The sequence below is a fragment of the Protomyctophum parallelum genome, assembly GCF_964188405.1.
Source record: "Protomyctophum parallelum genome assembly, chromosome: 2".
NCBI classification, from domain to species: domain Eukaryota; kingdom Metazoa; phylum Chordata; class Actinopteri; order Myctophiformes; family Myctophidae; genus Protomyctophum; species Protomyctophum parallelum.
Window position 1 is genome coordinate 18,189,614 of NC_139699.1, and position 27,786 is coordinate 18,217,399.

Below are 27,786 nucleotides of genomic sequence, written 5' to 3' on the forward strand. Positions count from 1 at the left end.
ACGTCAAGGCCTGCAGTGACCTTTAAGTGTGACTTGTATATTACTTCTTTGTTATAGGTGCCAAAAAGAACAGATCTATTATGTACTATGGAGTAGCTATAAATTGATAGAGTTCTGACCAATTGGGAACATTACCTCATGACATGTAGACCGTTTTACTACATCTCTCTCGTCACTATGTCGCAACCTCCACCCTCCCTCCCTCTCCCTCTCTCTCCCTCTCTCCCTCTCTCCCTCTCTCTCTCTCTCTCTCTCTGGACATTTGACAGCTACACTATTTTGTTCCCCTCTTGAAAAAAGGACTCTCTCCCTTCTATACCTGTGCTTCTGACTGGGATTTAACCTCATCACACGTGGGACAACAGGCTCCGGCTGCATTGCCTTAAAACTAAATCATTCTATTGATGTATTTATTTTCCCTGGTGTGATATCTCTCTTCCACAGGTGGGTAATGTTTTTTTATTATTGTTTGGTTCTGGGGGTTATTCACAGATGTTCTCTGAGAAACAAAATTCAAGAATAATAGACCTACTGGACAGTGCATATATATTTTCTTTTTATATGCCAGTTATTTTAATTTGATAAAGTCAGTCTTACTAGTGTCCAGGGTAGTTAGCCCAATGAACTTGTTTTGTCTTCTAACTATACATATCTTTCATAATATGAAAGATATGCTGTTTTCTATACTGAATATATAGTATTTTTCTGAACATGTCACAACACTATTTCTGCATTAAAAGATGTAGCAACACATGGGTGAACCTTGTCAGGTCTAGGAGACTTTTTCTACATTTCAGTACAGTACAGTATTTACATTCTTCTGGCGTTGCTAATAAACAATAGATCTCGTTTTCAACATTGATATACTTTCTAAATGCCTTCGCTGCTTATCTGTAGACTGATAATTGCACATAGCATGCACATAGCTCATTTGTGGTCCTCACAGCCTACTATACTCCCTCCCTGCACATTCAATTTGAACTTAACTAAATGATTGTGCTTGAATGTGAGCAGTGTCGTTAACGGTGCCTCCCATGGAATACACTGTAGCGTTTACATAGGTTGTATATTATGACGTCAGAGCTCCTGAACAGATCTGGTCTTGTGGTCTAGTTTAAGGGTGTGTAGCCCTCCTCACCACACCAGTTGAATGGACACAGTGTGGAGTGTACCTCTTCCAGCACTCGCACTTAAGTGAACTGCTAATGATCTCAAAACACATTTTTAGCCCCAAATGCCACTCCCTTGAAACACTTATAGGAAGAAGGAACGTTTTCTTAACAGTGCTGCTTCACCGCATGACCCTTAGAATCTCCATGTCCTGGGGTAAAACATTTGGCAGAAATAGCAGATCTACAAGCTCACAACGTGACACGTTGTGAACTTGTCGATCTGCTATTTCCACCGAATAGATTTGGTGTAGACGTGAAGGGGGAAAGGGAGTGGACCAATGATAGACCCCTGAGGGAAGCTGCATGGTTTGTAGGGTTCAATTGGTGAAGAAACCAACACTTCCATTTGTGCTTCCATCATGCCATGCACTGTAATATACTGTAAGGGATAATACAGTATGTGGCCGTGGTCATTGTCGGGAGATAATTCACCGACAGGGAGTTTATCATAGGCTCATTATGTCAGATTGTCACCTCCCCCTTCACATTCAATAGATCCCGTGATATTTTGTGGCCAGATGTAATTTCCTGGGGTCTAGTATAGGACTATATAGACAGTAAATAATAAAAAATAAATTGCTGTAACATTTTGTGAAAATAATACATATTTAGCCCCATGTTCGAATGCCCCTGCCCCCCTGTCGAAAATGGCTAAAATGAAAGAAAACAGCAAATGAAAAAATATATAATAATAATAACATCACTCACCTTTTACTTTCTCTAGTGACAACCCAAAACATGAACCTTGGTTGAAAGAAAAACAAAGTTGTCCTTTAAGCTGAAGAAGATCGCATGCATATTTAATCGGGTCAGTTCAGGACAGCTACAGTAGGTTGCAGTAGCCTGTAGAATCTGTGAAAAGCGCCAGAAGGATTATCTTCTCTCTTCTCTCAGAGGTTATGCCAGGATAGCATCCAGCTTGGAAATATGTTCTTCCTGATCACACCTGTAATGTCATCATCACCACAATTTCTCTATGAACTGAAATGTTCCTGATCACATCCACAGGCAACCTCTCCTATTTCCTACAACAGTATACTGTGGCATAATAGCCACAGGATGCATTCATCACTTCTTCATTCACCTTGCTGAATGTAACTGTTACTTGCTTTTTAACAGTTATGGGTAATTATAATAGTACATGAGACCCCAGTGCATGGTGACTGCCCATAGATACAAAGTCAATGTAATTTCTTTACCAAGTTTTTCAATGGAACTAAACAATGTCTTATGGCGTTTTAGACATGTTGTACAGCAGTGTTTCTCCAATTGGGTATAGCCTACCAGTAGCCCTCTATGGATACTTTGAAAATACTTTGTTTAAACATTCAACAATTAAGGTCTAATATTTCTACAATTGGTACAAATTGCTACAACATCTCTATACAGTATATACACAGTATATGTATTGTATATCCACTCATTTTGGGGCACAAATAAGACATTGAAAGATAAAACCTGGTAATAAAAGTCTGGTAATGACCAGATTAATCCGTATCAGGAAGAATGTTTTGTGCTTGTGAAGGGGGTACTTTTAGTGGGAGTACACCACTAAAGAATGCTTGACAACCAACCACTGCTAGCGCTCTATAGTCTACAGTATACATGTCTAAAGCAGGGGGAGGCAACCACAGGCGCCAACATTGGCAGTGGCATCACTGACCCAATGGCTTAACCCATTTAGACCTGAGCTCCATTCTACAAAATGTCTTCTAAAATCATGACCGTTTTCTGAAAACCCTATGTTTCTATATCAAACTATGTCATGTCAAGGACCCCCATAATTATATGTAATTGGTCGCCGGCCCCCATCTGAACATATGTTGTTCCAGGGACCTTCAAGGGATATATAAAAAAATGTGCGCCACATGTTTTTTCAAAAAGATAGCACATCTACAAGCTTGTATAGCACATCACTCGGTGCTACGAGTTACGAGCTATTTTTCTTTAATTATTAGTATTTTGATGATGTGGTGTCATCATAATTAAATGTAATGTTGATATGGCACACTGCTGACTATCAAGAAAAAAAAATTAAGACAGGTCCAAAGTTGCAGACCCCTGGTCTACAGTCTACAGTATGATGTTGTATATTTGCAGATTACATGTAGGTCAGGTTGTTCTTCACCTGCACGCAAGCAAGCACGCACGCACCAGTGTTGTTTTTGGCAGCAGTTTTAGTTATTTTAGTTTTGTCATAGTCTTTGGAATAAAACTTAATTTTGTTTTAGTCATACTTTACCTGGAATGTTTTAGTGTTAGTCTAGTTTTAGTCGACTAAATGTCATAAGATTTTAGTCGACTAAATCTACAGTTGATTTAGCCGACTAAAATGTGTTTTGGCGGGCCTCGATGCCATCATAATTGGCTGATTTTACACTTGCTGAAAATAGCCGATCTACAAGCTCACAACGCGTCGCGCTGCAACGTGTTGTGAGCTTGTAGATCGGCTATTTCTTGCATGCAACCAAGTGTAAAATGACGTATACTGGATCACTTGTCCACTAGTCCCTTCCTCACATTTTAGTCTAGTTTTTATTTGTTGACGAAATTGTCAACAATATTTAGTCTTAGTTTTAGTCATCATAGCTTAGTTTGAGTTTTTGTCAGTGAAAAAAGGTAGTCGACGAACATTTTTCATCATAGTTTTTGTCGACGAAATCAACACTGCCACGCACCCACAGAGAGTTTGAGGAAAAGTTATACAGCTTCTACTTTTAGAGGAGTGGGAACTTGTTACTCAGACATAAATGGAATAATGGAAAAAAATCCCTTTTGAAATAACTGGATGTCTTTGTTCCCTGTGAGAAAGTCTGTCACAGCTCATGGAATATGTATTTATTCATAGGCCTGCATGCACACAAAGTCATAACTGTCTACTGTGTTACTAGGTGAAGTGTCAAACAAAACAAATCCAAACACAAATGTCGGTTATGTGTATACATTACGTAATATGTTCTGTAGACACATTTACCTATGGAATTAATAGTTCATCTGACTCACTAAATTAACAGTAATTATACTGATGTTACACAGAAAATATACTCCGGTCCTGTGTTAATTTAAATCTGAGAGTTAGGTCAACGTTGAGGATTTTACAATGCACCTCAATGCAACGTTCAATTAGTAGAAGAGGAATCATTCATTCATTCATTCATTCATTCATTCATTCATTCAGTCATTCATTCACTCATTCATTCACTCAATATATTATAATTATCTATGTTCTACTTTCAGGTAAAACATGAGCCAGAGCTTTGTATTGCTGTGTATGAGCCTGCGTGTCATCTCAGCCACATTTGATTATATGTACGAGGATCAAGCCTTTTTTGGTAAGTGTGGGTAAGTGTGTACATTGTTGTGGCCAGATGTAAGTGTGAGAAGCATTTTAACCATTTAAAAAGAAAAGCACACACAGGCGTGTTAATGAGCCCAATTTAAAAATATATATATATTTTAAAATCTATAGTAATAGATTAATAGTATAATAGTAGTCCTATATGTTTTTAGGATTCATTTTAAAATTATTTTACTTCCTACCTACATGACTGCCTGCCTAAATATGTCCCAAACCGCCCCCTAAGGTCTTCCACTGCATGCTGGCCTGCTCGCTTTGCCTAAAAAAATGGCAACTAAAAAATACGGGGAAGCAGCTAGCTTTTTGCTTCTACGGGCCGTCGGCATGGAACAAGCTCCCACTGTACCTTCGTCAGGCAGCCTCTGTAGACATTTTTAAAGCTCAGCTCAAGACCCACTTCTACAACATTGCTTTTAACTTAATTTAATTTTTTTGTTATTCATGTCCTCACTGTATTGCATTACTGCTTGTTTTTTTATGTCGTTGCCTTGCTTTTCTTTTATTCTCCATTGTTCTGTAAAGCACTTTGAGCTGCATTTCATGTCATGAAAGGTGCTATACAAATAAAGTTTTATTATTATTATTAATATACCACGCAATATAACACACACACACACACACACACACACACACACACACACACACACACACACACACACACACACACACACACACACACACACACACACACACACACACACACACACACACACACACACACACACACACACACACACACACACACATTTCATTTATTTTTTCAGACCCTGAAGATGTGCTAAGTGTGAGCATTCCTCTGGACCAACCACAGCGCCCCCTACTGGGAGGTACCTTGGTGTTACCATGCTATTTCCAGGTATGTCTTATTGGGAGATTAATCCGCAAACACATTGGTATCGTCCGATTCTAGGCTACTTGTTTTTAGATTAATCGGCATTGGTTCGATTAATCAATCAGACCGATTAATTAATCGGTCCGATTAATCGGTCTGTCTTTACAGATAAACAAGCCCAAAGTAACAGCTTGAACAGATCTACAAGCTCACAATCTTAAATATAAAAGGTATTTAAGTTCAATCTGACTTGCCTAAACCTGCAGTGCAGATACCCTGTTACATGTATTTTTCAGATTTGACAAAACTATTATAATTTTTCAATAAGAATGAGATCATATCAACATCGGTATTATCGGTTATCGGCCATAACAGCAATTAATTATATCAGATATCGATATCGCCCAAAATGTCTCATCTGCACATCCCTAGTATGTCTACAAATCAATATAATTATGATGGACGGGTTTTTCATAATATGACAGAGTTGTTAATCATGATGACTCGTATTCATCTACACAGCACAGACACACCTCAGTTAGGTATAGAATACAGAAGGGACAGAGGTGCTGCTGTCTGTCCCTAATCCCTTAGGGTGGCTAATCAAATGATCGCATACACATACCAAATAAAATGACATAACATAAAATCACATTAATCACATTAATCCTGCTCCCCAACTCATTGTGATGCTTCACCACATGTTTACGCTATATCACACGCGATCATGTCTCGCATTATGCCAGTGTTGTTTGCACCTCCAAGACAGTGTTGTTTTTGGCAGCAAATTTTGATTTTAGTTTTAGTCATAGTCTCTTGAATAGTTTTAATTTAGTTTTCTGCACAATGAGTAGGCTACATTTAGTTTTGGTACTTTAAGTAAAAGAAGTACATTACTTTTGTAATGTACTTCTGTAATGTACTTTTGCCAATACTTTTGTAATTTTACTGAAGTAAAAGAAAAGTCTTGAATTCCAGACTTTTCACTTTCAGATATTGCAGATATTGACACTTTTACCTATAAGTAAGAAATGTGAGTGCTCCCCCCCCCCCCCCCCCCCCACCCCTGCCTATACACGTATACAGGACCACACCGTGCCCGACCCGGGAGCGCCCACCGTCGCCCCCCTCGCCCACCGCATCAAATGGAGCCACGTCACCAAGGACAGCGTCAGGACCGTCCTGGTGGCGCTGGGGGGACGCGTGCGCGTCGACGACCGCTACCTGGACAGGGTGCACATGGTGGGCTACCCCGCCACGCCCACGGACGCCAGCGTCAAGATGACGGAGCTACGCTCCAACGACACGGGACACTACCGCTGTGAGGTCCAGCACGGCATCGAGGACAACCACGACTCTGTCCACGTGCACGTTCAAGGTATATACAGTAGCCTACCTATACAGCAGTGACGACCACAGATAGACACTAGGGGGTGCTAGAGCACCACCTGCCCTTGCCCTCTGGTCAACCACGACTCTGTCCACGTTCAAGGTATACCGGTCTATACACTAGCAGTGTTGTTTTCGTCGACTAAAACTAAGACGAAAAATGTTCGTCGACTACCTTTTTTCCACTGACGAAGACTAAATGGAAACTAAATAAAAAGTAAGCTATGATGACTAAAACCAAGACTAAATATATGGACAATTTCGTCAACAAATAAAAACTAGACTAAAATGTTAGGAAGGGACTAGTGGACAAGAGATCCTACGGAGCCCCTGAATGGCCATGCATTCGAAATATATTTTATCTTGTCCGTACAAGATATTATCTTGCATCAAGGCCCGCCAAAATACATTTTAGTCCACTACATGAACTGCAGATTTAGTCGACTAAAATCTTACTATATTTAGTCGACTAAAACTAGACTAACACTAAAACATGCCAGGTGACTAAAATGGGACTTAAACTAAATGAAAACTATTCAAAAGACTATGACTGTTGAATAGTTGTCATGGACGATCGCCCAGGGGATTATTTTGATCAGCGCGAGCTTGACTCAATCTAATATAAGCTCCCAAACATCGTACTTTGCCCTATTTTGAGCAGATAAACGTCTAATAACCGCACGTGCATGTCGGATTCGGATGTAGACTGTTTCTGTCTGTTTCTACCATGTGAGTAAAAATAAATCACACCCGTGTGAACTGAGATATATGCAGCCTCCCCCCTCTCCACAAGGAGGGGAAGTGCACTGAAGCATTATGGGCATTGTAGGAATTCAGCAATCCAGTCAAACACACAGACTTCCTTAATAAAAATGAAAATTAATTAAAAAAAAGTAGCAGATCAACAAGCTCAAATGCTTTGTATGACGCTGTAGTATATGCACAAGAAGGGCGTTACGATAAAAAAAAAAAAAAAAAAAAACGTTAGAATCTGCATGGAGATAAGATCTTTGCTTCTGAGGGAGTCCCTGGAACAACATATTTTCAGATGGGGGTCGGCGGCCAATTACATATAATGTTTGGTGTCCTTGACATGAAATATTGAGCACCACTGATATACTGTAGAAACATATAGGTATTTCAGAAAACTGTCAAGACTTTTTTTTTTTTTTGACGTCAGGCCTAAATGGGGCTATAATATATTAATATTTCCAGGCATTGTGTTCCACTATCGGGCCATCAGCTCCCGGTACAGCTTGACCTTTGAGAAGGCCAAGGCAGCATGCCTCCAGAACAGTGCCGTGGTTGCTACACCAGAGCAGCTGCAGGCTGCCTTTGAAGACGGATTCCACCAATGTGACGCCGGCTGGCTGACAGATCAAACAGTAAGGTCAGTTTCCAGGGATAAGGAGGAGTGAAAATAGCCGATCTACAAGCTCACACACACACACACACACACACACACACACACACACACACACACACACACACACACACACACACACACACACACGCACACGCACACGCACACGCACACACACACACACACACACACACTCACACACACACACACACACACACACACACACACACAATCACGTTGTGAGCTTGTATGTATAGATCATGCTATTTTCACTATTGTTTGGGTCCCGGGCAAAGGTCTAATTTCTCTTTTTGGGTCTGGTAGGAAGCTGGGAACCACTGTGATAGAGTATGTTCAAATCAAATCAAACTTTGCTTTATAACTTTATTTATAAAGCACGTTTAAAACAACCAAGGTTGAGCAAAGTGCTGTAAAGATCAGTGGCAAAACAGAGATAAGCAAGAAAACACAAAATGCAAACAAGAAACACAATCAGAAATGTTGACATGATACAGGGAGGCAGCAACATATAATGAAAGGTTAAAACAAACATTCTCCCCCTTAAATAAAAGCTATTATAAAACAAACATTAAAAGGACTCAAGAGGGATTAAAAGACACAGCTGAGACGAATTTTGACCTGATGGTCAAGATAAAATTTCAAATTTCACACTGGTGGAAGAGGAAATACTAGAGCGTTAAGTGGTTAAAATACTCATGCAATACAATACACAATACAACACCTCATTAATAAGTCAAAAGTATCCTGTTTTCTTTATGCAATGAATGAAGTGAAATACTTTTTTTCTTTCCATTGCATCAGTCTGGTCTTTGGGACTCATTGTCCCATGTGTCTACATTGCTATGGTTAGCAGATTGCACTTAGTGAAGAAAGATTGGCCAGGACACTCCTAAACTTTAATATTATTTATTGCAGCATGTGACATGTCTGGGTCAAGGTTTCTTAAACCCTCAAATAACAAAAAAGAGCAACTATCATGTTCATTATTAGACACAGCTGGTATTAAATCTGCAATTCAGAACTTTTTTAGCAATAAATAAATAAAACTAACACAACTTTGGCGGTTGTAGTTTGCCTACTTCCTCCTCAGTCCTCACATGGACCTCACATAGATATTTAAAAAAAAATAGATGCCTCATTGGCCGCTGCAGTTCGTTGGAGTGACGTGTGTTGAAGGAGGGGCGGAATAATTTACACTGAGAGAGCCCCCGGAAGTGTGGAAGGCACGTTACGTCACGCTGCCACTTAAGTGATTACTGGCCAATCACAGCGCATCTTTTCCGGGACTTACAGATGCGCTCTGTGACGCACGCTCATGCTTCCGTGGGGCTTCGCAAAGGAATCTCTGGAAAGTTGTGCCCTCCCTTGAGCAACATACGTTCCAGAGCCGGAAAGGGCGTCTACGTTTATGTCTAAGGGTAGAACTATGACTGGTTGACAAGATTCAAGATTACTCTCTTTTTTCCCCCCTGAAAGAATCAGTAAAAACAGGATTACATATGCAAGAAGATGCAATTTATCCTCTGCCCAAATGAGCTTTCTGTAATAGGGCAGCAGTAGACGTTTTGAGTGACACTTGGGGTGGGGGGGCTGATAGGCCATGACAGTTACGGATTGCAGCCTTACCGGAGAGTAATTGTGCCATGTAAGCCATTATCAATATTTGTAAACCACATAAATAATGTGAATATGGACAATATAAATAAAAAGATAGCAGTTTCCATCTTCTGAGTCCTTGACTTTTTTATTCTGTTTAATTGTGCTATGAAATTGTGCTATGGGGGGCGGCAGTGGCTCAGGGGTAGAGTGACCGGATGGCAACCGCAACTCTGCAAGGTTCCCAGTTCGACCCCGGGCTCCCCCAGAGTTAGTGTCAAAGTGTCCTTGAGCAAGACTCTGAACCCCTAATTGCTCCCGATGTGCAGGTTGGTGCCTTGCATGGTTTCCCCCGGCATTACTTTTCAGGGTTGAAATTCAAAAATTGCAACAAGCTCAAAACGTGGCGCTTTTTTTTTTTAATACTGTTTTTATTAGGCATTTTTTGTATATGACAACTTCAGAATATCCTTGACAATGATAATGAGTTATTCAGTTATATAAAATGAAAGATAATGACAGGTAATGTAAATTCCACGTACAATACATAATAAAAAATATATATAAATGTGATAAACACGAAAAAACAAAAAACAGTTAAACAATGACAAATGTGAACAGACAAACAAAACAAAGACAACAGGACAGACACTCTTGCTCTCAAACTTTCCCAACACGTTGTTGTAAATTAACTGAATTACAGACATTTCTTTTTAAATGAGAAAAAATAAAATAAAGAAAGAATACTCAGTTCCTTTTTTTTCTTTTCTTTCCAATTTTCCAATATGTTATCTATTGTGTAGGAGGGGTTAGCGTGCACCTATTGAAATGGTCAATGAAGGGTTGCCATGTCTGGTAAAATCTATCTTCACTCCCTCTCAATTCAAACTTTATCTTTTCCAATTGCAAGTAGTGCATAACATCTTTCATAAGTGTAGTGTGAGTGGGAACCTGTGCTTGTTTCCAATTCAACAGTATCAGTCTGCGAGCCAGTAGAGTCACATATTTTACCATGTTATATTGGAAAGTAGACAGTTTGACCCCGGGCCCCCTGACCCCCAGAAAACGTGACGCTTTTTGTCGCGTTTCAAACAGATCTGCTATTGATACTTTGTGACACTGTAGTATGATGATCACATCACGTAGGGCGTTAAAAACACAAAAAGTTAGAATATGGAGATAAGAGGTTTCTGCCTGACAACTATACATACTTCATTGACACCCGTACACCATTGTTCCCACTACAGTACACCAAATCGCTTTGCCGAAAATATCTAAAAGCATTACAGCATTGTGAGTAATATTAGCTCTGCTATATTCACATAATGTTTGCCTGTTGTTGTTTGCCCAGAGTGGGGACGCTTGGGTTGACGTGGTTCAGCCCAGGTGTTTACAATTACACTTGACACTTTTTACATCCAACATTTCTTACATCCGAATCCAAGGTATCCAATCCACGATCCACGTGAGAACTGCTTCGGTGACAAAGACGCTCTCCCCGGGGTCAGGACATACGGCGTGAGAGATGACAACGAGACTTACGACGTGTACTGTTTCGCCGAGAAGATGACGGGTAAATAAACACAACTCACTTATATTCAAATTCATAAAAGGGCCACTTCACCCCTTTTGCAACCAGAGCTTATATTAATGATGTTTAGGACACAAGAAAAAAAGTCCTGTGTATTTTATGTGTGTAATATGGTTTTTTTCGTCTTTTTTTTTCTTTCTTTTTTTGACAATTTAGTCATGACGCCATGTTCATGACCCAAAACCTGTCATGAATATGTGGTCTCACTTCCTTCCAGGACTACAAAGTCACACCTCCATGCAGCCCCCCCCCTCCCCCCCACAAGGAGGGGTAGTTCACTAAAGCATTATGGGCATTGTAGGAATTCAGCAATCCAGTCAAACCACACAAACACACAGAATTTGTCTGGCCATAGGGTGCAAATTTCAAATAGTGCTATACTGTTATCTACTACAAATACTATTAACACATAGTGACTGTCTGCAGTTTCTTCCAGTGGTGAAATGTCCTCCCTTTTAACCTTCTCACAATTATGTAGGCAGGGTTTTCTACAGCGCGTCTGCCACCAAGTTCACCTACGCCGAGGCTGCAGAAGATTGCTCAGAGCAAGGAGCCCGGCTGGCCACTACGGGCCAGCTCTACCTGGCCTGGCAGGGTGGCATGGATGTCTGCAACGCAGGCTGGCTGGGGGACGGGAGCGTCCGCTACCCCATCAACGTCCGCCGGCCGCAGTGTGGAGGGGGCCTGCTGGGGGTACGCACCGTCTACCGCCACGCCAACCAGACGGGATACCCACTTCATGAGTCTCACTACGACGCCTTCTGCTACACAGGTATGGGTAATCTGGGCGGGAACCCCTTTTGGTGTTTTAAGGGCCTTGCAAACGGGGAGCGATAAAACGCGCCTATAGTTCATTTTCAATGAGACCTGCGTTTTTGCGCGGAGCAGTCGCGGTGCGACAACACTTGCGTATTTACGTGAGTGCGGTCCCGTGAATTTGTTGTGCGCGTGCTCGTTTCATGCACACGCCCGCGACTCACGAGACCTGGATTCGGTTTCGCTTTTTTTTTACGCTTGTGTATATATTGCGTATATATACACGTTTCATGCACACGCCCGCGACTCACCAGACTTGGATTCGGTTTCGCTTTTTTTTTACGCTTGCTCTTGAGTAGACCTGTTGATCCAGGCAACAACGTGTGCGTTCCTCGCTCCCCGTTTGCAAGGCCCTTTTAGCATTATGTTATTCTTTAGCTATTGAAAAATAGCAGATCTACAAGCTCATATAGCGTGACACTGAGTGCCGCACTACGAGCTTGTAGATCTGCTATTTTTGAAAAATAATCTTTAAACCTTCAGAGCAAAGGTTTTTAACTCATATCTTTGCTTCTGGGGGGTCCCTGGAACAACATCTTTTCAGATGGGGGTCGGCGGCCAATTACATAATTCTGGGGCTCCTTGACATGAAATAGTTTGAGAACCACTGACATATAGAAACATTGGTTTTCCAGAAAACTGTCAGGATTTAGAAGACATTTGTAGAATCGTCCTCAGGTCTAAATGGGTTAAGCCCCATGCAGTTATACTTAGTTGCAGGGTTGGAAAGTAACTAAGTACATTTACTCAAGTATACTTAAAGATGGAATGAGTCATTTCCATTATAGAAAACTTGAAATGGGACATTCTGCATAAAGAGTACTTTTATTTTAGGTACTTTAAGTACATTTTGATGCCATTATTTTTTAATTCTGGTGTTTTACTTGTAACGGAGTCGTATACTTAAGCAAAACATGTGAGTACTCTTTCCACCACTGCGTAGAAAGCATAACTTTCACTGTGCCCAACTTCCCTTTGTCTTGCCCCCCCCCCCCCCCCCCACCCCCCAGACCTGGCTGAGCCCCCTCCTCCTGGTGAAGAAGACGGCTCAGGCTATTTCCCGGGTGTAATCAGCGTTTCCACCTCCACCCCAAAGACTCCGGGGGTCTTTTTCTGGAAGACGACGACAGAGAGCGAGGTGGCCGGAGAGCTGTTCACTCAGCGGCCCACTGCTGCCGTGAGCCCCACCACCACAGGGCTGCTGCCGCCTTCACCTCAACCTCCGCCGAGCGTCACAGAGACGATCATAGGCCAGGTGATAGAGGGAGCCACTGCCAGACCGGACATAGGCAGAGGACGAAGCAAAATGTTTGTGATTTCTCCGACAGGTCAGTAGACCAGTGTTGATTTCTTCGACTAAAAACTAAGAGGAAAAATGTTCGTTGACGATACCTTTTTCCACTGATGAAAACTAAATGGAAACTAAATGAAAACTATGGTGCTACGGTGACTAAAACTAAGACTAAATAATATTGACAATTTAGTCATAAAAACTAAACTAAAATGTTAGGAAGGGTCTAGTGGACAAGACACTTGGTTGCATGCTGAAAATAGCAGATCTATTGTAAATCTGCTATTTCGGTCATTACGGCGGCATCAAGGCCCGACAAAATTCATTTCAGTCGACTAATGTAGATTTAGTCGACTAAAATCTTATGATATTTAGTCGACTAAAACTAGACTAAGACATTCCAGGTGAATAAAATGTGACTAAAACTAAATGAAAACTATTCAAAAAACTATGACTAAAACTAAAATAAAAAATATTCTGCCAAAAAATAACACTGCATTAGACACTATTGGACATTATTATGAATTATCGGGATCATTAGCATATTCAATTTCTAGGCTGGCTGGAAGTGAGCACACACTTTTTTCCCTTCTGTATTATTATTCCCACTTTTTTTGTGACACTAACATACTTCCTTTCCTTCCTTTCCTTAATTTGCAATAGAGTGGATCTATTAAAATCTTAATACTTTTGGAAATATTTTACTTTTAGAACTAGCTATACTGTAGGTCATTGGTCAAATACAGTAGACTTGCCTCATTGCACTATCTCTGTACTAATTTCTTGTCCAGTGGTACATTGATGAATCATGATACTGTAGGTCAGTGTTTCATAGTTCATAACTTTGTAGGCTATAGAGGGTTACCTCACTGACATCGCCTGAAAGTCCTTGTCATTTATTGGTGTAATTTAACTCCACCCCTTTTCCCAATTTATCAATGTTAATTTCACAAGTTTATAACTTTTGAACCACTTACTGTAACCAGGTCCATAACCAACCTAGCCATACAAACTTGAGGGTTCCCTCATTGGACTCAGTATCTAGTATACACGTGTCCTTCACCAATATTTCCCTATAGCATTTAATGACTTTTAAGACCCTTTTAAATGGTAAAAGGTGCATCTATGTAAAGCGCCTTATTTCATTCACCCATTCACACACATTCATACACCGATGGCGACGGAAACCATGAAAGGCACCTGTTTTTTTGACAGGGACAAAGCTCATTAATCAACATGTCAGTTTTCACCTCAATGTAAATGGGCCAGAGTTAGCCAAAGCTACATTTCATCTGTAGTCCCATCAGGAGCAATTCATCAGTTCAGTGTCTTGCTCAAGGACACTTCGACACTAACTCTGGGGGAGCCCGGGTTCCAACTGGCAACCTTGTGGTTACCATCCAACCACCACCGCCGTTTAATACCGTTTAATACCAAACTGTCCAATTTATCAAATGTTACATAAGAAAGAGGCAAACATTGTGAATAGTCAAACTATAGGAATAATTTGGGGGGTCGCAACCTGAAAAGTATAACCACTAGTAACCACTAGTAACCATGCACTTACATAGTAACCACTTACACCCTAGTAACGTGCTCTGTGCTCGTGTCTCACCACGCCTCTCAGCCATTATACAATACACGATAACCTCACACCTCTTGTGGCCTATTGCTTTAGTCTATCTGGTATCTGGTTTAATTCTCTTGTCCTAGTCTCTTGTAATCTGTAACTTTCTTTCGAGTTCAACTCACACTTTCAAGGTTCAATTCCATTGAAATGCTCTATTTCTTCAATGTACAGTATTTATGCTTCTATTCAACAATATTGTCCTGTCTCCCCCCCTCCCCCTCCCCTTATAGGCTATATTTATTTTGTAATTACCATGACCGTCAGTATTACCATAACAGAGAAGAAAGATGAACAACAGAAACCAGACAATCTTTCTCATTTCCATATAGGTGTAGTGTTCCATTACGGCGCTGTCTCTGGTCGCTATGCGTTCACCTTCGTTGAAGCCCAACTAGCATGCCACAGTATCGGGGCCGTCATGGCTTCCCCAGAGCAACTGCAGGCAGCCTACGAGACTGGCTTCCACCAGTGTGATGCAGGCTGGATGCTGGACCAGACTGTCAGGTAAAACGGCGAAAAGAGACATTTAAATCTGTGGTTCTCCTCCAACGTTTTTGTGTCAAAGACCCCTAAATTCAGGGACTAGTACAGATGTAAAATTATAGCTTCCGGCTAACTCTGGCCCATTTACATGCATGGGTGTGAAAACTGACATGTTGATTAAAGAGCATAGTCCCTGTCAAATAAATAAATAAATATAATACAAATTGTGAGTGGGGGGACCGCCTAAATACGTCATTTATTTGTCCTTGCTCAGGTATCCTATTGTTAATCCTCGAGAGAAGTGTGCTGGAGACCTGGGAGATCGCCCTGGAGTCAGGTCCTATGGCTTGAGGCCAGCAGAGGAGCGCTATGACGTCTACTGCTATGTTGACGGCCTCAGAGGTGAGAACATTCACCTCATCAATTAAAATGTCTGCATTAGAGTACTCATTAGGCATGTAACAATAATATATTATAGTATATCGATATAAACTGGGGACAGTTTAAATCAATTTAATAAAAAACATGTATTGCGATCCAAACAGCAGAGGGAAGAAAATGCTGCATTTGTGTCAGAGAAATAATAATAATACAAAAAAGAAGGAAAATAAATTTGTGTTTAAAAAATTGTATTGTGAACCTAATATCGTGATTGGAATCGTATTGTGAGTTGAGTGAATCGTTACATGCCTAGTACTCATGCATTAAAGCAAAACAAAATATCATGACTGAACATTTTGTCAGGAGTCCCAATCTGAGGTTTGTGAAACAGCTGCTTATAGATCACAACATGCGAGTGTGAGAACTATAATCCATGAGTACTTTCCCCCAAAGCGTATTACAACATGTATGTTACTCACACACACAATGATGGTGGAGGCAGCAGCCATGCAAGGTACTACGCACGCACACGCACACGCAGACAGGTATTAGCCAATTATGACCACTCTAATCCTTGAGCCATGTTTAGCCCACTTCAGGCCTGTCTACGTTGTGTTCTTTTTGTATAATTAAAGTTTTTGTATATTCAAATTATTTAATTATAAAATTAATTGAAAATCAAAGTAGATGGCGCTACCTGTTGACTTAATTCTACTGGATATGCCACCCAAATGTGGAATGCCGTACCAACTGCATTCAAAACCAACATAAATGAGCTTGTCAGAATTTCCCGCCACTGGTTTTCTGTAAATGTACTTTTACTGCTCCTGATGATCTCTTCTATGGTATTGTATGTCTTTTTATGTATTGATTAATTTAACACAAAGGACCACAATGGAAACAAGCCCTCTGGGCTTTTTGTTATCCTTTTAGCATTATTGCATAACTGTACCTGTAACTTTTCTAATCAATCAATCAATCAATCAATCAATCGACCATGCTGACAACTCTTCCATCTGATTCATATAGGTGACGTTTTCCATGTTGGCTCAAGTGAAGGCTTCACCTACGACGAGGCTCTTTCCCATTGTCAGGAGCAGAATGCCAGCCTGGCCTCCACGGGGGACCTCTACGCAGCCTGGAAACTGGGCTTTGACAAGTGCCGTGCCGGGTGGCTCTTGGATCGCAGCGTCCGTTATCCAATCAACAACCCCCGAGCGAAGTGTGGCGCAGGGAGGGCAGGAGTGTACACGGTGTATGCCCATTCCAACCAGACTGGGCATCTGGACCCGCACGCCAGATATGATGCCTATTGTATCAAACGTAAGCATTGCATTGTTCTGAGTCATCACCCTGCTCATCATTACTGTATCATTTTCAACTCATGTGAGGTTCAAGTAGTAAGTGTATTTGTTCTTGCAGCAGATATTGAATACATTGGGTTGAACATCACAGAAATCCAGGAGGCTTTGGTTAATCTAACATCTGATCTGTTAAGGCCTGGTAAGCCATATTCTTCTAATGATTAAAGTTTCAACAAAAAGATCATGAAGTTCGTGTTCACATTCCACTGACTGGCTTACTTATCTTTGTTTTGTTTCATGTCTTTCTTTCCCTTTCACCTCTGTTTCAATGTTCTCCCATGTCCATCTCTTTGTATGTCTCTATAGTTCCGCCCATAATTATTTCTCCCATAGCGGTGGAGACCTCAGGCTCCGGTTTGGGTTCAGCTGACTTCATTTCTGGGTCCGGGGCCTCTGCGGACAACTCTGGAGATCTGTCTGGATCTGGTGCCCAGTCTGGCTCTGGAAACCATCCTGGATCTGGAGGCTTGTCTGGGTCTGGGTCCCTACCAGGCTCCGGGGACCTGTCTGGGTCTGGGTCCCTACCAGGCTCCGGGGACCTGTCTGGGTCTGGGTCCCTACCAGGCTCCGGGGACCTGTCTGGGTCTGGGTCCCTACCAGGCTCCGGGGACCTGTCTGGGTCTGGGTCCATACCAGGCTCCGGGGACCTGTCTGGGTCTGGAGAACTGTCTGGCAGTGGGAGTGCTGAGCTGGCCAGTGGCGCGACAGCCGTCAGTGGTGATGAACTGTCTGGATCAGGGTTCAGCGGAGAGGGCTCTGGGATCACAGTGATTTTCTCTGGAAGTCACAGCATCCTGTCTGGAGAGGGCTCTGCTTCAGGAAAACCCCAAGAAGCTGGAGAAGGAAGCACTGGAGTCTTCACCTTCCCCTCTGGAATGGGCTCTGTGATGTTCACTGGTAGTGGGGATTTGTCGGGATCTGCAAGTGGATCTGGTTCCAGGTCTGAAGAGAGCGGCTCTTCCTCACATAGCTCTAGCAGCTCTTCCTCAGATGGCTCTGCAAGTGGATCTGGTTCCAGGTCTGAAGAGAGCGGCTCTTCCTCAGATGGCTCTAGCAGCTCAGATGAATCTGCAAGTGGAGCTGTTTCCAGGTCTGATGAGAGCGGCTCTTCCTCACATAGCTCTAGAGGCTCTGGGGAAAGTGACTATTCCTCGGGATCAGGAAGTTCCAGTGACCAGGCAGGAGAGTTAGGCAGTGCCGAAAGACAGATCCTCTTGATCGATGGCAGACTGGTCGAGGTAACGTCCTCACATAGCCACAAAGAGCAAGAGCAGGCGGGAGGCCTTCTGGAATTTAGCGGTTCTGGAGACATTTCTGCGTCAGGGATGATCGACCCAAGTGGCTCAGGCTCTGGGAGTGGCTCCGGTTTCTTCTCAGGTGTGACTTTTATTGGGCCAAGGCTCACTGACCTCACAGAGACATCTCTAGGAGAGCAGGAGGCCTCTGGGTTTTTGCTCTACGGTTCCGGGCAGGGAAGCGGCGAGCCTCTGTCTGGATCCGGAAACACATTTTATCCCTCTGGGTCTGGAATCTCTGGATCCGAGTCCTCTACCAGTGGAGACGAGGATCGCGTTACATTCTTCAGCGGAGGCGTCATCATGACAGAAACACCCACAGCAACCACCGTCTCCATGGAGCTTGGCCAGGGCTCAGTGGAGTACAGCGGACTCAGCGGAGACGGAAGCACCTTTGTCTCGGGCAGTGGGGAAACCCAGAGCGGTGTCTCATCTGGCGCTCCCTCTGGAGATCTTCCCTTCACTGCCCTGTCCTCTTCATCCGGCAACATGGAGCTGACCGCAAGCACAACGTTGCACGACAAGGCTTTGGCTGAGATGACGTATACCACAAGCAGATCATACGGGACCTTGGGCCCTGCACTAGCCCCGGCAGCACTGAATGCCGTTACCACGCCCCCGGCAATCTCTCTACAGACGCCAGGTACTGTCGAGGTGCCAGCTTCAGAGGAAGGTGAGTATTCCTACCCGTCCCATGTGACAATGTTGTATATTGTTGCTGTCGGGGAGAAACCTCTTATCTCCGTATAGCTTTTGTGTTTTTTTTGTAAATTAACGCCCTACTATCATACTACGTCACACAAAAGCATTTTCAGCTTATATATCTGCTACTTTTGCTACTTTTTAATTTGAATCCTGAAAATTAACAGTTTTGGACACGAGGTTTCCACCCAACAATGTGTTTGACCCTTCACCTGTTTGCATCTGTAGATGGCGCTAACCCATGTGAGCCTAACCCATGCAGTGTTGGTTCATGCACGGTCGAGGGAGGAGTTGGACTGTGTCATTGCCCTCCTGGACAAGGAGGTGAGAAGTGCCAGCATGGTGAGTCCCAGAGTCGTGGGATATTTGCATTAAATCATTCCGGTCTCCATGTCTGAACTACTGTACACTGAACTCATTCTTGTCTGATAAATGGTCAGTAACAGATGATGGTGTGCTTTGAAAATAACATTTCCCTTTTTTGTATATTGCAGACTTGCTAATGTTCATTTTGCCTTTCTCTTCTGTCTTCATGTGTTTTGTACCACAGTTTTGTTTTGTGTGTTGCTTTCCGTCACTTATTCATCCTGTCTGTTGGGTAACTGTTTGTCCTTAAGCCAAGCCGGGTGTTAAGGTGTGTGGCACATTGTGTGTGGGCCTTGCTCTGACATTTTAGGACCTCTATGTCACAAATTATCCCAACTGTCTCCAGACTATGTTGTTTTTGGTCTGCTGTGCTCATAAGCTGCATGCCTGCCACCCCCTGGCCATTTTTCCTGTATGGATGCTTTCTTCTGAATGGAATCTGAATACTGACACTGCTGCAAATTGTTATGGATCAAACTCTAAACTTATTGCAAATATCGTAGTCTTTTTTTTTTACTTACTTCAGCAATGACAAAGACATAACTGTGTGATTTTGCTGGCCCACCTCAAACAATACATTTATAGGAAGTGGATATTAAGCACTCCGTATTCAGTTACAATTTGAGCTTGCTGGTTTCTACAGAGTGCCCAGCTTAAAGAATACCCTTTATCAATGCTGGGCGACGGCTGAGCCGTGTCTAGACAAACATAAATGGATAATTGTATTGCAGTTGCAGTGCAGTACATACATGTAACGAGTGATATATTGCAATAAGTGTAATGATGATCAAACATTGAAGCACACCATGATTCCATCAGTTCTGAGGTACAGTATGAGGCCCAGCTACCATCCCCTGCTCAACCCCCCCAACCCCCGCTGAGACAACAGTCTCAACCCACCCCTTTTTTGCAGAGCTAGACGTGTGCCATTCCAACCCTTGTGCCAATGGAGCCACCTGTGTGGAAAGCGGGGACTCTTACAAATGCTTATGCCTGCCGAGCTACGGAGGAGATCGCTGTGAGATCGGTACGAGATCGTGCTTCAGCTAATAATAAGCACTAACAAACAAGCTCTCAAAAACAACTAGGAGGGATGTTAAACAAGTCATCGGTTGCACATATAGGCATATAGCATGACGTTGCTGTCAGGCAGAAACCTCCTATCTCTCTCCACGTCACATTTTTAACAAATTAATGTCCTACTTAATGAAAAGTCACACAAAAGCATCAAAAGTAGCAGATCCACAAGTTTGAAACCCGGCGCAAAGCGACACGCTTTGAGCTTGTAGATCTGCTACTTTAGAATTTGCATCTTGAAAAGTTTTGGACATAATTATGAGGTTTCCACCCGACAGAGACACTAAGCTGTGTGGCTTTGTGATAACACTTGTTTATGTGGTCAGTCTTGCTTGTGCAAGTAAAAAAAAAAACGACAGCCATTTAGGTGAGTCAAGAGGGTGCAGGAAACTTTGAATGTGACAGTGGGGTGAAAAGATTGGAAATGTACAAGTTGTACAACTCCACATTTTTTAAACTCCCACTCCCATTCCCAACAAAGGTGAAGTATTATTCACCAATCACCTATCTATTATCTATTTTTACTTTCTTCATATTAGACTACTGTATATGTTTTCTTCAAGTTGAACAAAGGACTTTAAATTAGCCAAAAGAAAAAAAGGAAAAAAAAATGGTTGTGATTGTGAACAATATCAAACACTGTATCAGCTTCACTAATACATACTGTAGCAGACAGAATGATCCATGATAAGATCATCTAAACGGAGAAAAGGGCTTTTCATCATAAGGATACAGTGATTTGGTCATACAACCCATCTCTAGTTGTATTTCACTCTCTAGTGAAAGTCACACATGATCAGGTGAGTGTCAGAGGCAACTATAGGACCCCTGCTAATCTCACAACACAATGTGTGAACTTGTAAATCTTCTACTTTCGCCTCAATGTTCGCCCCCAGAATAGGGACACAAGGAACCACTTAAAGGACTTTCATATAATTGGTCCTCATTTATGTTCATGATACACAGTCTGTGTCTCAAGGGAGGGCTGTGGGCAGTTCACAAACCCGTCCACCAGTGGATAGAAACTGCAGGCTTACTATTCGTGAAAAGTTGCAATGCGATAATGGAAGCCATCGTTACCAGCCATCACGGTAATACAAATCTAAATATGTCTTGTTGAAAAATAATCTGTAAATACTTTTTTTTTATAATATCTTTTTTTTTAAAGAATCGGTGGACGGGTTTTTGAACTGCAACAAATAAAATAATGGGATGAATCTAGAGTTGCAATACCCTCCATTGACAGCCTATTGATCCAAAGCGAATTTCCTGATCTGCTTGTATTAAACGAACCCAATGTTGGTGAGTTTAACGTTGTTTAACACAAGCAGATCCACCTACCAACGGAACTGATAACATCTTTGCACTCGCTTTAGTTTGTTTGTTTATTACTTGCGCAAGCAGAGCGTGCAAGTACTGTAATCGGCTGAGTATGACGGTAGCTGTATGTCGGTACTAAAGTACGTTTCAAAATTGGTATAAGGTCAATAGGGGGTATGTATTGGCTGGGTGTGTGTGTATGTCGGTGTACTCCACCAGGCAATGAGGTACCACTGACCACTGCTGTATTTCAAACCTAGCCAGCAGCAGAGAGCTTATTAGGACTCAGAGCAGCAGTTGTATCAGCAGCAGTGGTGAGCGCACCTCATGGCGCGCTCTGCTTGCGCACAAGTATAGGCCATACATGGACCTATACTTGTGTGCAATGCGCAAGTTGGCAGCTCGTGCATTTCCTTTTCTTTTTGCGTTTTGTTTTTGTCTTTTCCATGCTCTCACGTTAATGTGTGCGTCTCTCCGGTCGGGGGCGGGGCTGCAGACCAGCAGCAGTGCGAGGAGGGTTGGGTTAAGTTTCAGGGGAACTGCTACCTGCACATGACGGCGAGGGAGACCTGGCTGGAGGCGGAGCAGCACTGCAGGGACCTGAACGCCCATCTGGTCAGCGTGGTCACCCCAGAGGAGCAGCACTTTGTCAACTGTGAGTATTAACGGCCATTATGGTCAGCGTGGTCACCCCAGAGGAGCAACACTTTGTCAACTGTGAGGCACAGGAGAGAAAGGAAAAAAATAAACTGCATGTTTGTATAGTATGTGTGTCGCTGTCGGTCGGGCATGGACGAAACGTGGCATCTCCACGTATACATTTTCTATGAATATTTCAGTGATTCTCATTTGATGACCGGCGAGGAGTCTCTTATTGACTGATGACCCGGTCATCACATTATTGGCTCAGGAATGTGAATGTGGGTGAACTACTCCTTTAATGACAGACAAAACACAGGAACACAGAATCCTATTATTAAAAAAAATGAAAATTAACCGTTTTGGACGTCCAAGGTTTCCACCCCACAGTGATATGAGAGAGAGAGAGAGAGAGAGAGAGAGAGACCACCCTTTCACTTCTTCATTTCTTCCTTAAGCACACGCACAGGACTACCAGTGGATTGGACTGAACGATAAGACAGTAGAGAATGATTTCCGCTGGACAGATGGCACGCCACTGGTAAGGCACTGTTAGGATAACATGCATACATTCTGTTCCATGGTCAACTACTAAATTAATTACCGGTATTCAATTGTAAATCAAATATTTTGTAGATGATTTAGAAGCAATTGGCACCATATTAACCCATTTAGACCTGAGAACGATTCTACAAATGCCTTCAAAAGTCCTGACAGTTTTCTGTCAGTGGTTCTCAAACATTTTCATGTCAATTAAGGACCCCCAAAAATATATGTAATTGGCCGCCGACCCCCATCTGAAAATATGTTGTTCCAGGGACCCTCCAGAAGCAAAGATATGAGTTAAAAACGTTCGCTCTGAAAGAATGTATAGTCAAAGGTTTGGGCCACGTTTTCACGATTTTTCAAAAATAGCAGATCTACAAGCTCTTATGAGCTTGTAGATCTGCTATTTTCCAACAGCTAAAGCGTATAACATAATGCTTGAAACACCAAAAGGGGGGGTTCCCGCTCTGAATGGGTTAACAACTTAAGTTAACAAACTTAACAAAATGACATGATAGGGCCTCTTTCTCCCTCAGCAATTTGTGAACTGGCGTCCAAACCAGCCAGACAACTACTTCAACTCAGGAGAGGATTGTGTTGTGATGATCTGGCATGAGAACGGCCAGTGGAACGACGTGCCTTGTAACTATCACCTGCCTTTCACCTGCAAGAAAGGACCAGGTAAATACAGTATACGCACAGCCAGGCAGGGGGTGGAACGCTCTTCAAAATGTAAACTTTAAAGCAGAAATCCCTAACTTCCACCGGTCCTTAATTGTCTCAAGTGAAGAGAGTGTCCCTCAAAAATAAAAACATCAGACCCGTCTGAAGTGAGTGGTACTGTACTGTACTGTACTGTACTGTACTGTACTGTACTGTACTGTACTGTACTGTACTGTACTGTACTGTACTGTACTGTACTGTACTGTACTGTACTGTACTGTACTAGCCCTCCTCCATGGCCTGTGTGTTAGGCTGTGCAACAGTGACACTTGGTGTTGAACATACTGTATACAGTAACTGGACAGACAGACAGACAGACAGACAGACAGACAGACAGACAGACAGACAGACAGACAGACAGACAGACAGACAGAGGGACACACATAGCTGTCTAAAAAAAGGTTTTATTGTGAAAGCGATACGGATAGATAGGAGCTGGTCTATATATTAGTGTGATTAGGCCTATACTGTCTCTGTCTGTACTGAATAGCCTGCATCTCAATTTTGTTTCCCTGCCCTCAGTGTCGTGCGGTGCCCCGCCTGTGTTGGAGAATGCAGCCATGTATGGGGGCAGAAAGTGGCATTACCCAGTACACTCAATCATCCGCTACCAATGTAACCCTGGCTTCAGACAGCGCCACCTGCCAGTCATACGCTGCAAAGCAGATGGAGAGTGGGAAGAGCCCCAGGTGCAATGTACCAGACGTAAGTAGTACAGTACACACTGCAAAGAGAGACAGCAGGCAGTGCTAGAATTATTATTATATTAGCTTGAGCATTGGCATGCAGGGGCGGGCTAATTCGGTACCACAGACAGGAAATCAGTGGGACACTGATTAAGTTTTCTAGGGGGGGTGAGTGTGTCCGGGTGAGTGATGACGAGTAGGGTGGGCGTGTCTCTGGTGGCAACTTGAACTTCACTGTCGCCAGAAGGCAGCTAGAACAAACGCTTCTGCAAACGGCTGCAGCAAACACGCGAGTGTGGCTCACTGGCTAGAGAGAGAGAGATGCAACGAGAGAGAGAGTTGCGAGCAGTGTTTCAGTCCTAAAGTGTTTGCGTGAGTGGTCTTAGGCTTAGCCTAAAGAGTAGCTTGCTTCTGTGCCAGGGGTCATCACCATGCTGGCTTGTGATGGACATTTTTGTCAATTTATTTTTTGCCACAGACATTATATGGTGTGTAAAGCAGAACATCTCAAATCTGCCACGGACAAGACCAAGTCTTTGCTACGGACACATTTTGTACGTGTAAGGACATGTTGATGACCCCTGCTTATGACTTAATGAAATAATAATAAAAAACATTGCATGGATGCACCTGGGACGTATCCTCAGTGATGTATCCCAAGGTCATCGGGGTTTTCGGGTCTCGCAATATAATAATAATAATTTAATTTATATAGTGCCTTTCAAGAAACCCAAGGACGCTTTACAAAACAGAAAAACAGATGGGTGACCCAGCCGGGGTGATCAAGTCCCGACTTACGTCCCAGTAGCTACCCTCGATCAGTCCCATTAGAGAAAAACCAGGGACACACAATCCGCTGCTCCAGAACTACTCTGCCGGTACTGGGCGGCAGTGTTGCTTTTTTTACTTTTTTTTTTACTTGTAACAGAGTAGTTCTACAGTGCACTATTGATACTTTTACTTAAGTAAAACATCAACAAGTACCGAACTTTTTCCAGCCCTGGGTAATCCATGCACACGTTCTTTTGTGTCCTCTGCAGTCACATCCAGCAGCAGAACCAAGAGGACAGCGACCAGAAGTAAAACACAATCAAACACAAACAGCTTCAGGCTCCACTAAAGCAGCGGGAAAGCAATCCTATAGTTATTTAAAAAATGCAGCACACAAAATCTATTTTATATACTTTCTATTTTACATTGGAGGTTTCAAAAAGATTGACAAGCTCACATGAAGAAAAGACAAATGCAACCGAAAACCAGAAGGAATATTGTATTACTCGATGATGAATTTTGTAGATTGTGTCGCATCATGGAATTTTGTATTTGTTTGTCCGCGCCCGCCATTACAGTTATAAATGATTATTTCCTATTGTTCAAGAGTGTATTATTTTTGTCACGTTTTGTCGTAATGTCAGTTGATTGAGAGATTGCTAGAGTCATTGCTGGGATATTTTGGCCTATACCACATTATAAACACAAGAGGGCTGCAATGCATTCACCTCATCTATCTTCACTCTCCTCTGGTTTACATCCTTGCCACGACATATCTATAAATACATATTCCACCTGACTTAACATAAAGGGAGCACTTTACCATGTGCAAAGACTAAAGCTGGTGTGCCCAGTAATGTACTAGACTGTTTAGGGCAGTGGTTCCCAAACTTCTTCATGTCAAGGACCCCTAAATTGACACTCATTAGGCTCCTAATTATCATTTAGCTGGGGACCCCCTGAACTCTCTCAAGGACCCCACTTTGGGAATCACTGATTTAGGGTATGTATTTATAGCTAAGCCTTTGATGTTTGTCATTTCTGTAACAGGAATAAACCGGTAAATGCAACATTACTGACTCTATGCAATGCATGTCCAATAATAAATTATGAGTTACTTACTAGTAACTTAATATGAACATATATAGTTTTCTAAAGGGCTGTTGGATGTCTTTAACTGGTCAGAGGTAGCCAGACCAAAACCAGACTAACCAAACCAAGACTAGCAACAAGCTCTGTGTGGAATCATTTATCAATCCAGTAGTGAGAGAAGACTTCTTAATAGATGTTGCAGAGTATTGTCTGCTATATAACCTCTATTCAAAATCTGTTACAATGCTTAATGTGAATTATGCACATCCTCCATTTATTTATTGATTAAACACAGTGATGGTAACTATGCTTGACACACTGGGAAGGCATTATCCTGCACTGTACTGAGCCAACCATAGATTTTATTTTATTTTGTATTAGGTTTGTAAAAAATAAGGAATTATGCTGAATATAGTACAGTCAAATCTACAAAAAACAATGTCTTGGTAAATTACTAATACTTACTAACTATATTAACTGTATTTATGAATTGTGGGCAAAAAAAAGGTTCAGTTGCTATTAACCCCACAGTTTGTCATGTCAGTTGGTTTATGCCTTTTGTTATCATTGCGTTCAGTAGAGTTGTCAAAATCTTCCACAACGCTGTGCAGTGCATAGTGTTTCTGTGGGACACGTGTAGAATAACCTGCAGTGCATCAACTAGTTAATTGTGTTAACTATTTATATGTAACCTCGGAAAAACTAAAATATATGCAGGAGCATTCTTGTGCTTGTGTTTGTTTTCCATTTCTGACTGCTTTTTTTTGTTTCCTTTTTTTTGCATTTCCTTTGCCTCGTTGTTGTTGTACATGAGGGAGGCTGTGCCTTCTTGAGTAATACAATAAATAATGCTACCTGCTGTATGATCTATGATGTATATGTACCACAAGAAGACAGAACTACATAGTCTGACAATTAACTCGAATATCAAAATTTTACTACTGTAAGCCTACGGCGAGAGTTCATCACATCAGGAAAATAAGTATGCAGACCACAGGAGTTCAACAGACAATTAATGCAGTGGCAAATATTTGCAGCAATAAAACAGTTTATTTGCATTGGTGCGTCTATGCTGGTCCACAATACTGACTGAAACAGCAATATTTGTCCTCCCATATCAAGGTATATTTATTTTGTCTTGTCTTGAGTTTTCTGTTATGCTTTACAACACCAAACTTATGTGTGATGAAGCTCTGCATAATATACCCAAATGTGGCTCATGTTTGAGTGATTGAATTCTATAAACATATCATTGAATGCCAAATAAAAAATACTTAAATTA

At 42.2% G+C, this 27,786-nt stretch overlaps 1 protein-coding gene across 4 annotated transcripts; it reads left to right on the forward strand.

Moving 5' to 3' along the window:
- The first annotated feature begins 292 nt into the window (after window positions 1-292).
- Window positions 293-27,786, forward strand: LOC310879532 (aggrecan core protein-like). 4 transcript variants are annotated; one of them, XM_083794296.1, is made up of 20 exons: window positions 293-444; window positions 4,410-4,504; window positions 5,295-5,386; window positions 6,449-6,740; window positions 7,967-8,141; window positions 11,177-11,304; window positions 11,801-12,094; window positions 13,149-13,466; window positions 15,389-15,563; window positions 15,817-15,944; window positions 16,953-17,246; window positions 17,346-17,426; window positions 17,594-19,255; window positions 19,513-19,626; window positions 20,564-20,677; window positions 22,544-22,702; window positions 23,145-23,227; window positions 23,769-23,913; window positions 24,478-24,660; window positions 25,682-27,786. In XM_083794296.1, the coding sequence occupies exons 2-20, from the start codon at window positions 4,417-4,419 to the stop codon at window positions 25,759-25,761; spliced, it is 4,605 nt and encodes a 1,534-aa protein (XP_083650422.1). In that variant the 5' UTR covers window positions 293-444; window positions 4,410-4,416; the 3' UTR covers window positions 25,762-27,786. The 4 variants fall into 4 exon arrangements, with proteins under 4 accessions (XP_083650422.1, XP_083650423.1, XP_083650424.1 ...); XM_083794297.1 differs by having other exon boundaries at window positions 17,349-17,426; XM_083794298.1 differs by lacking the exon at window positions 20,564-20,677.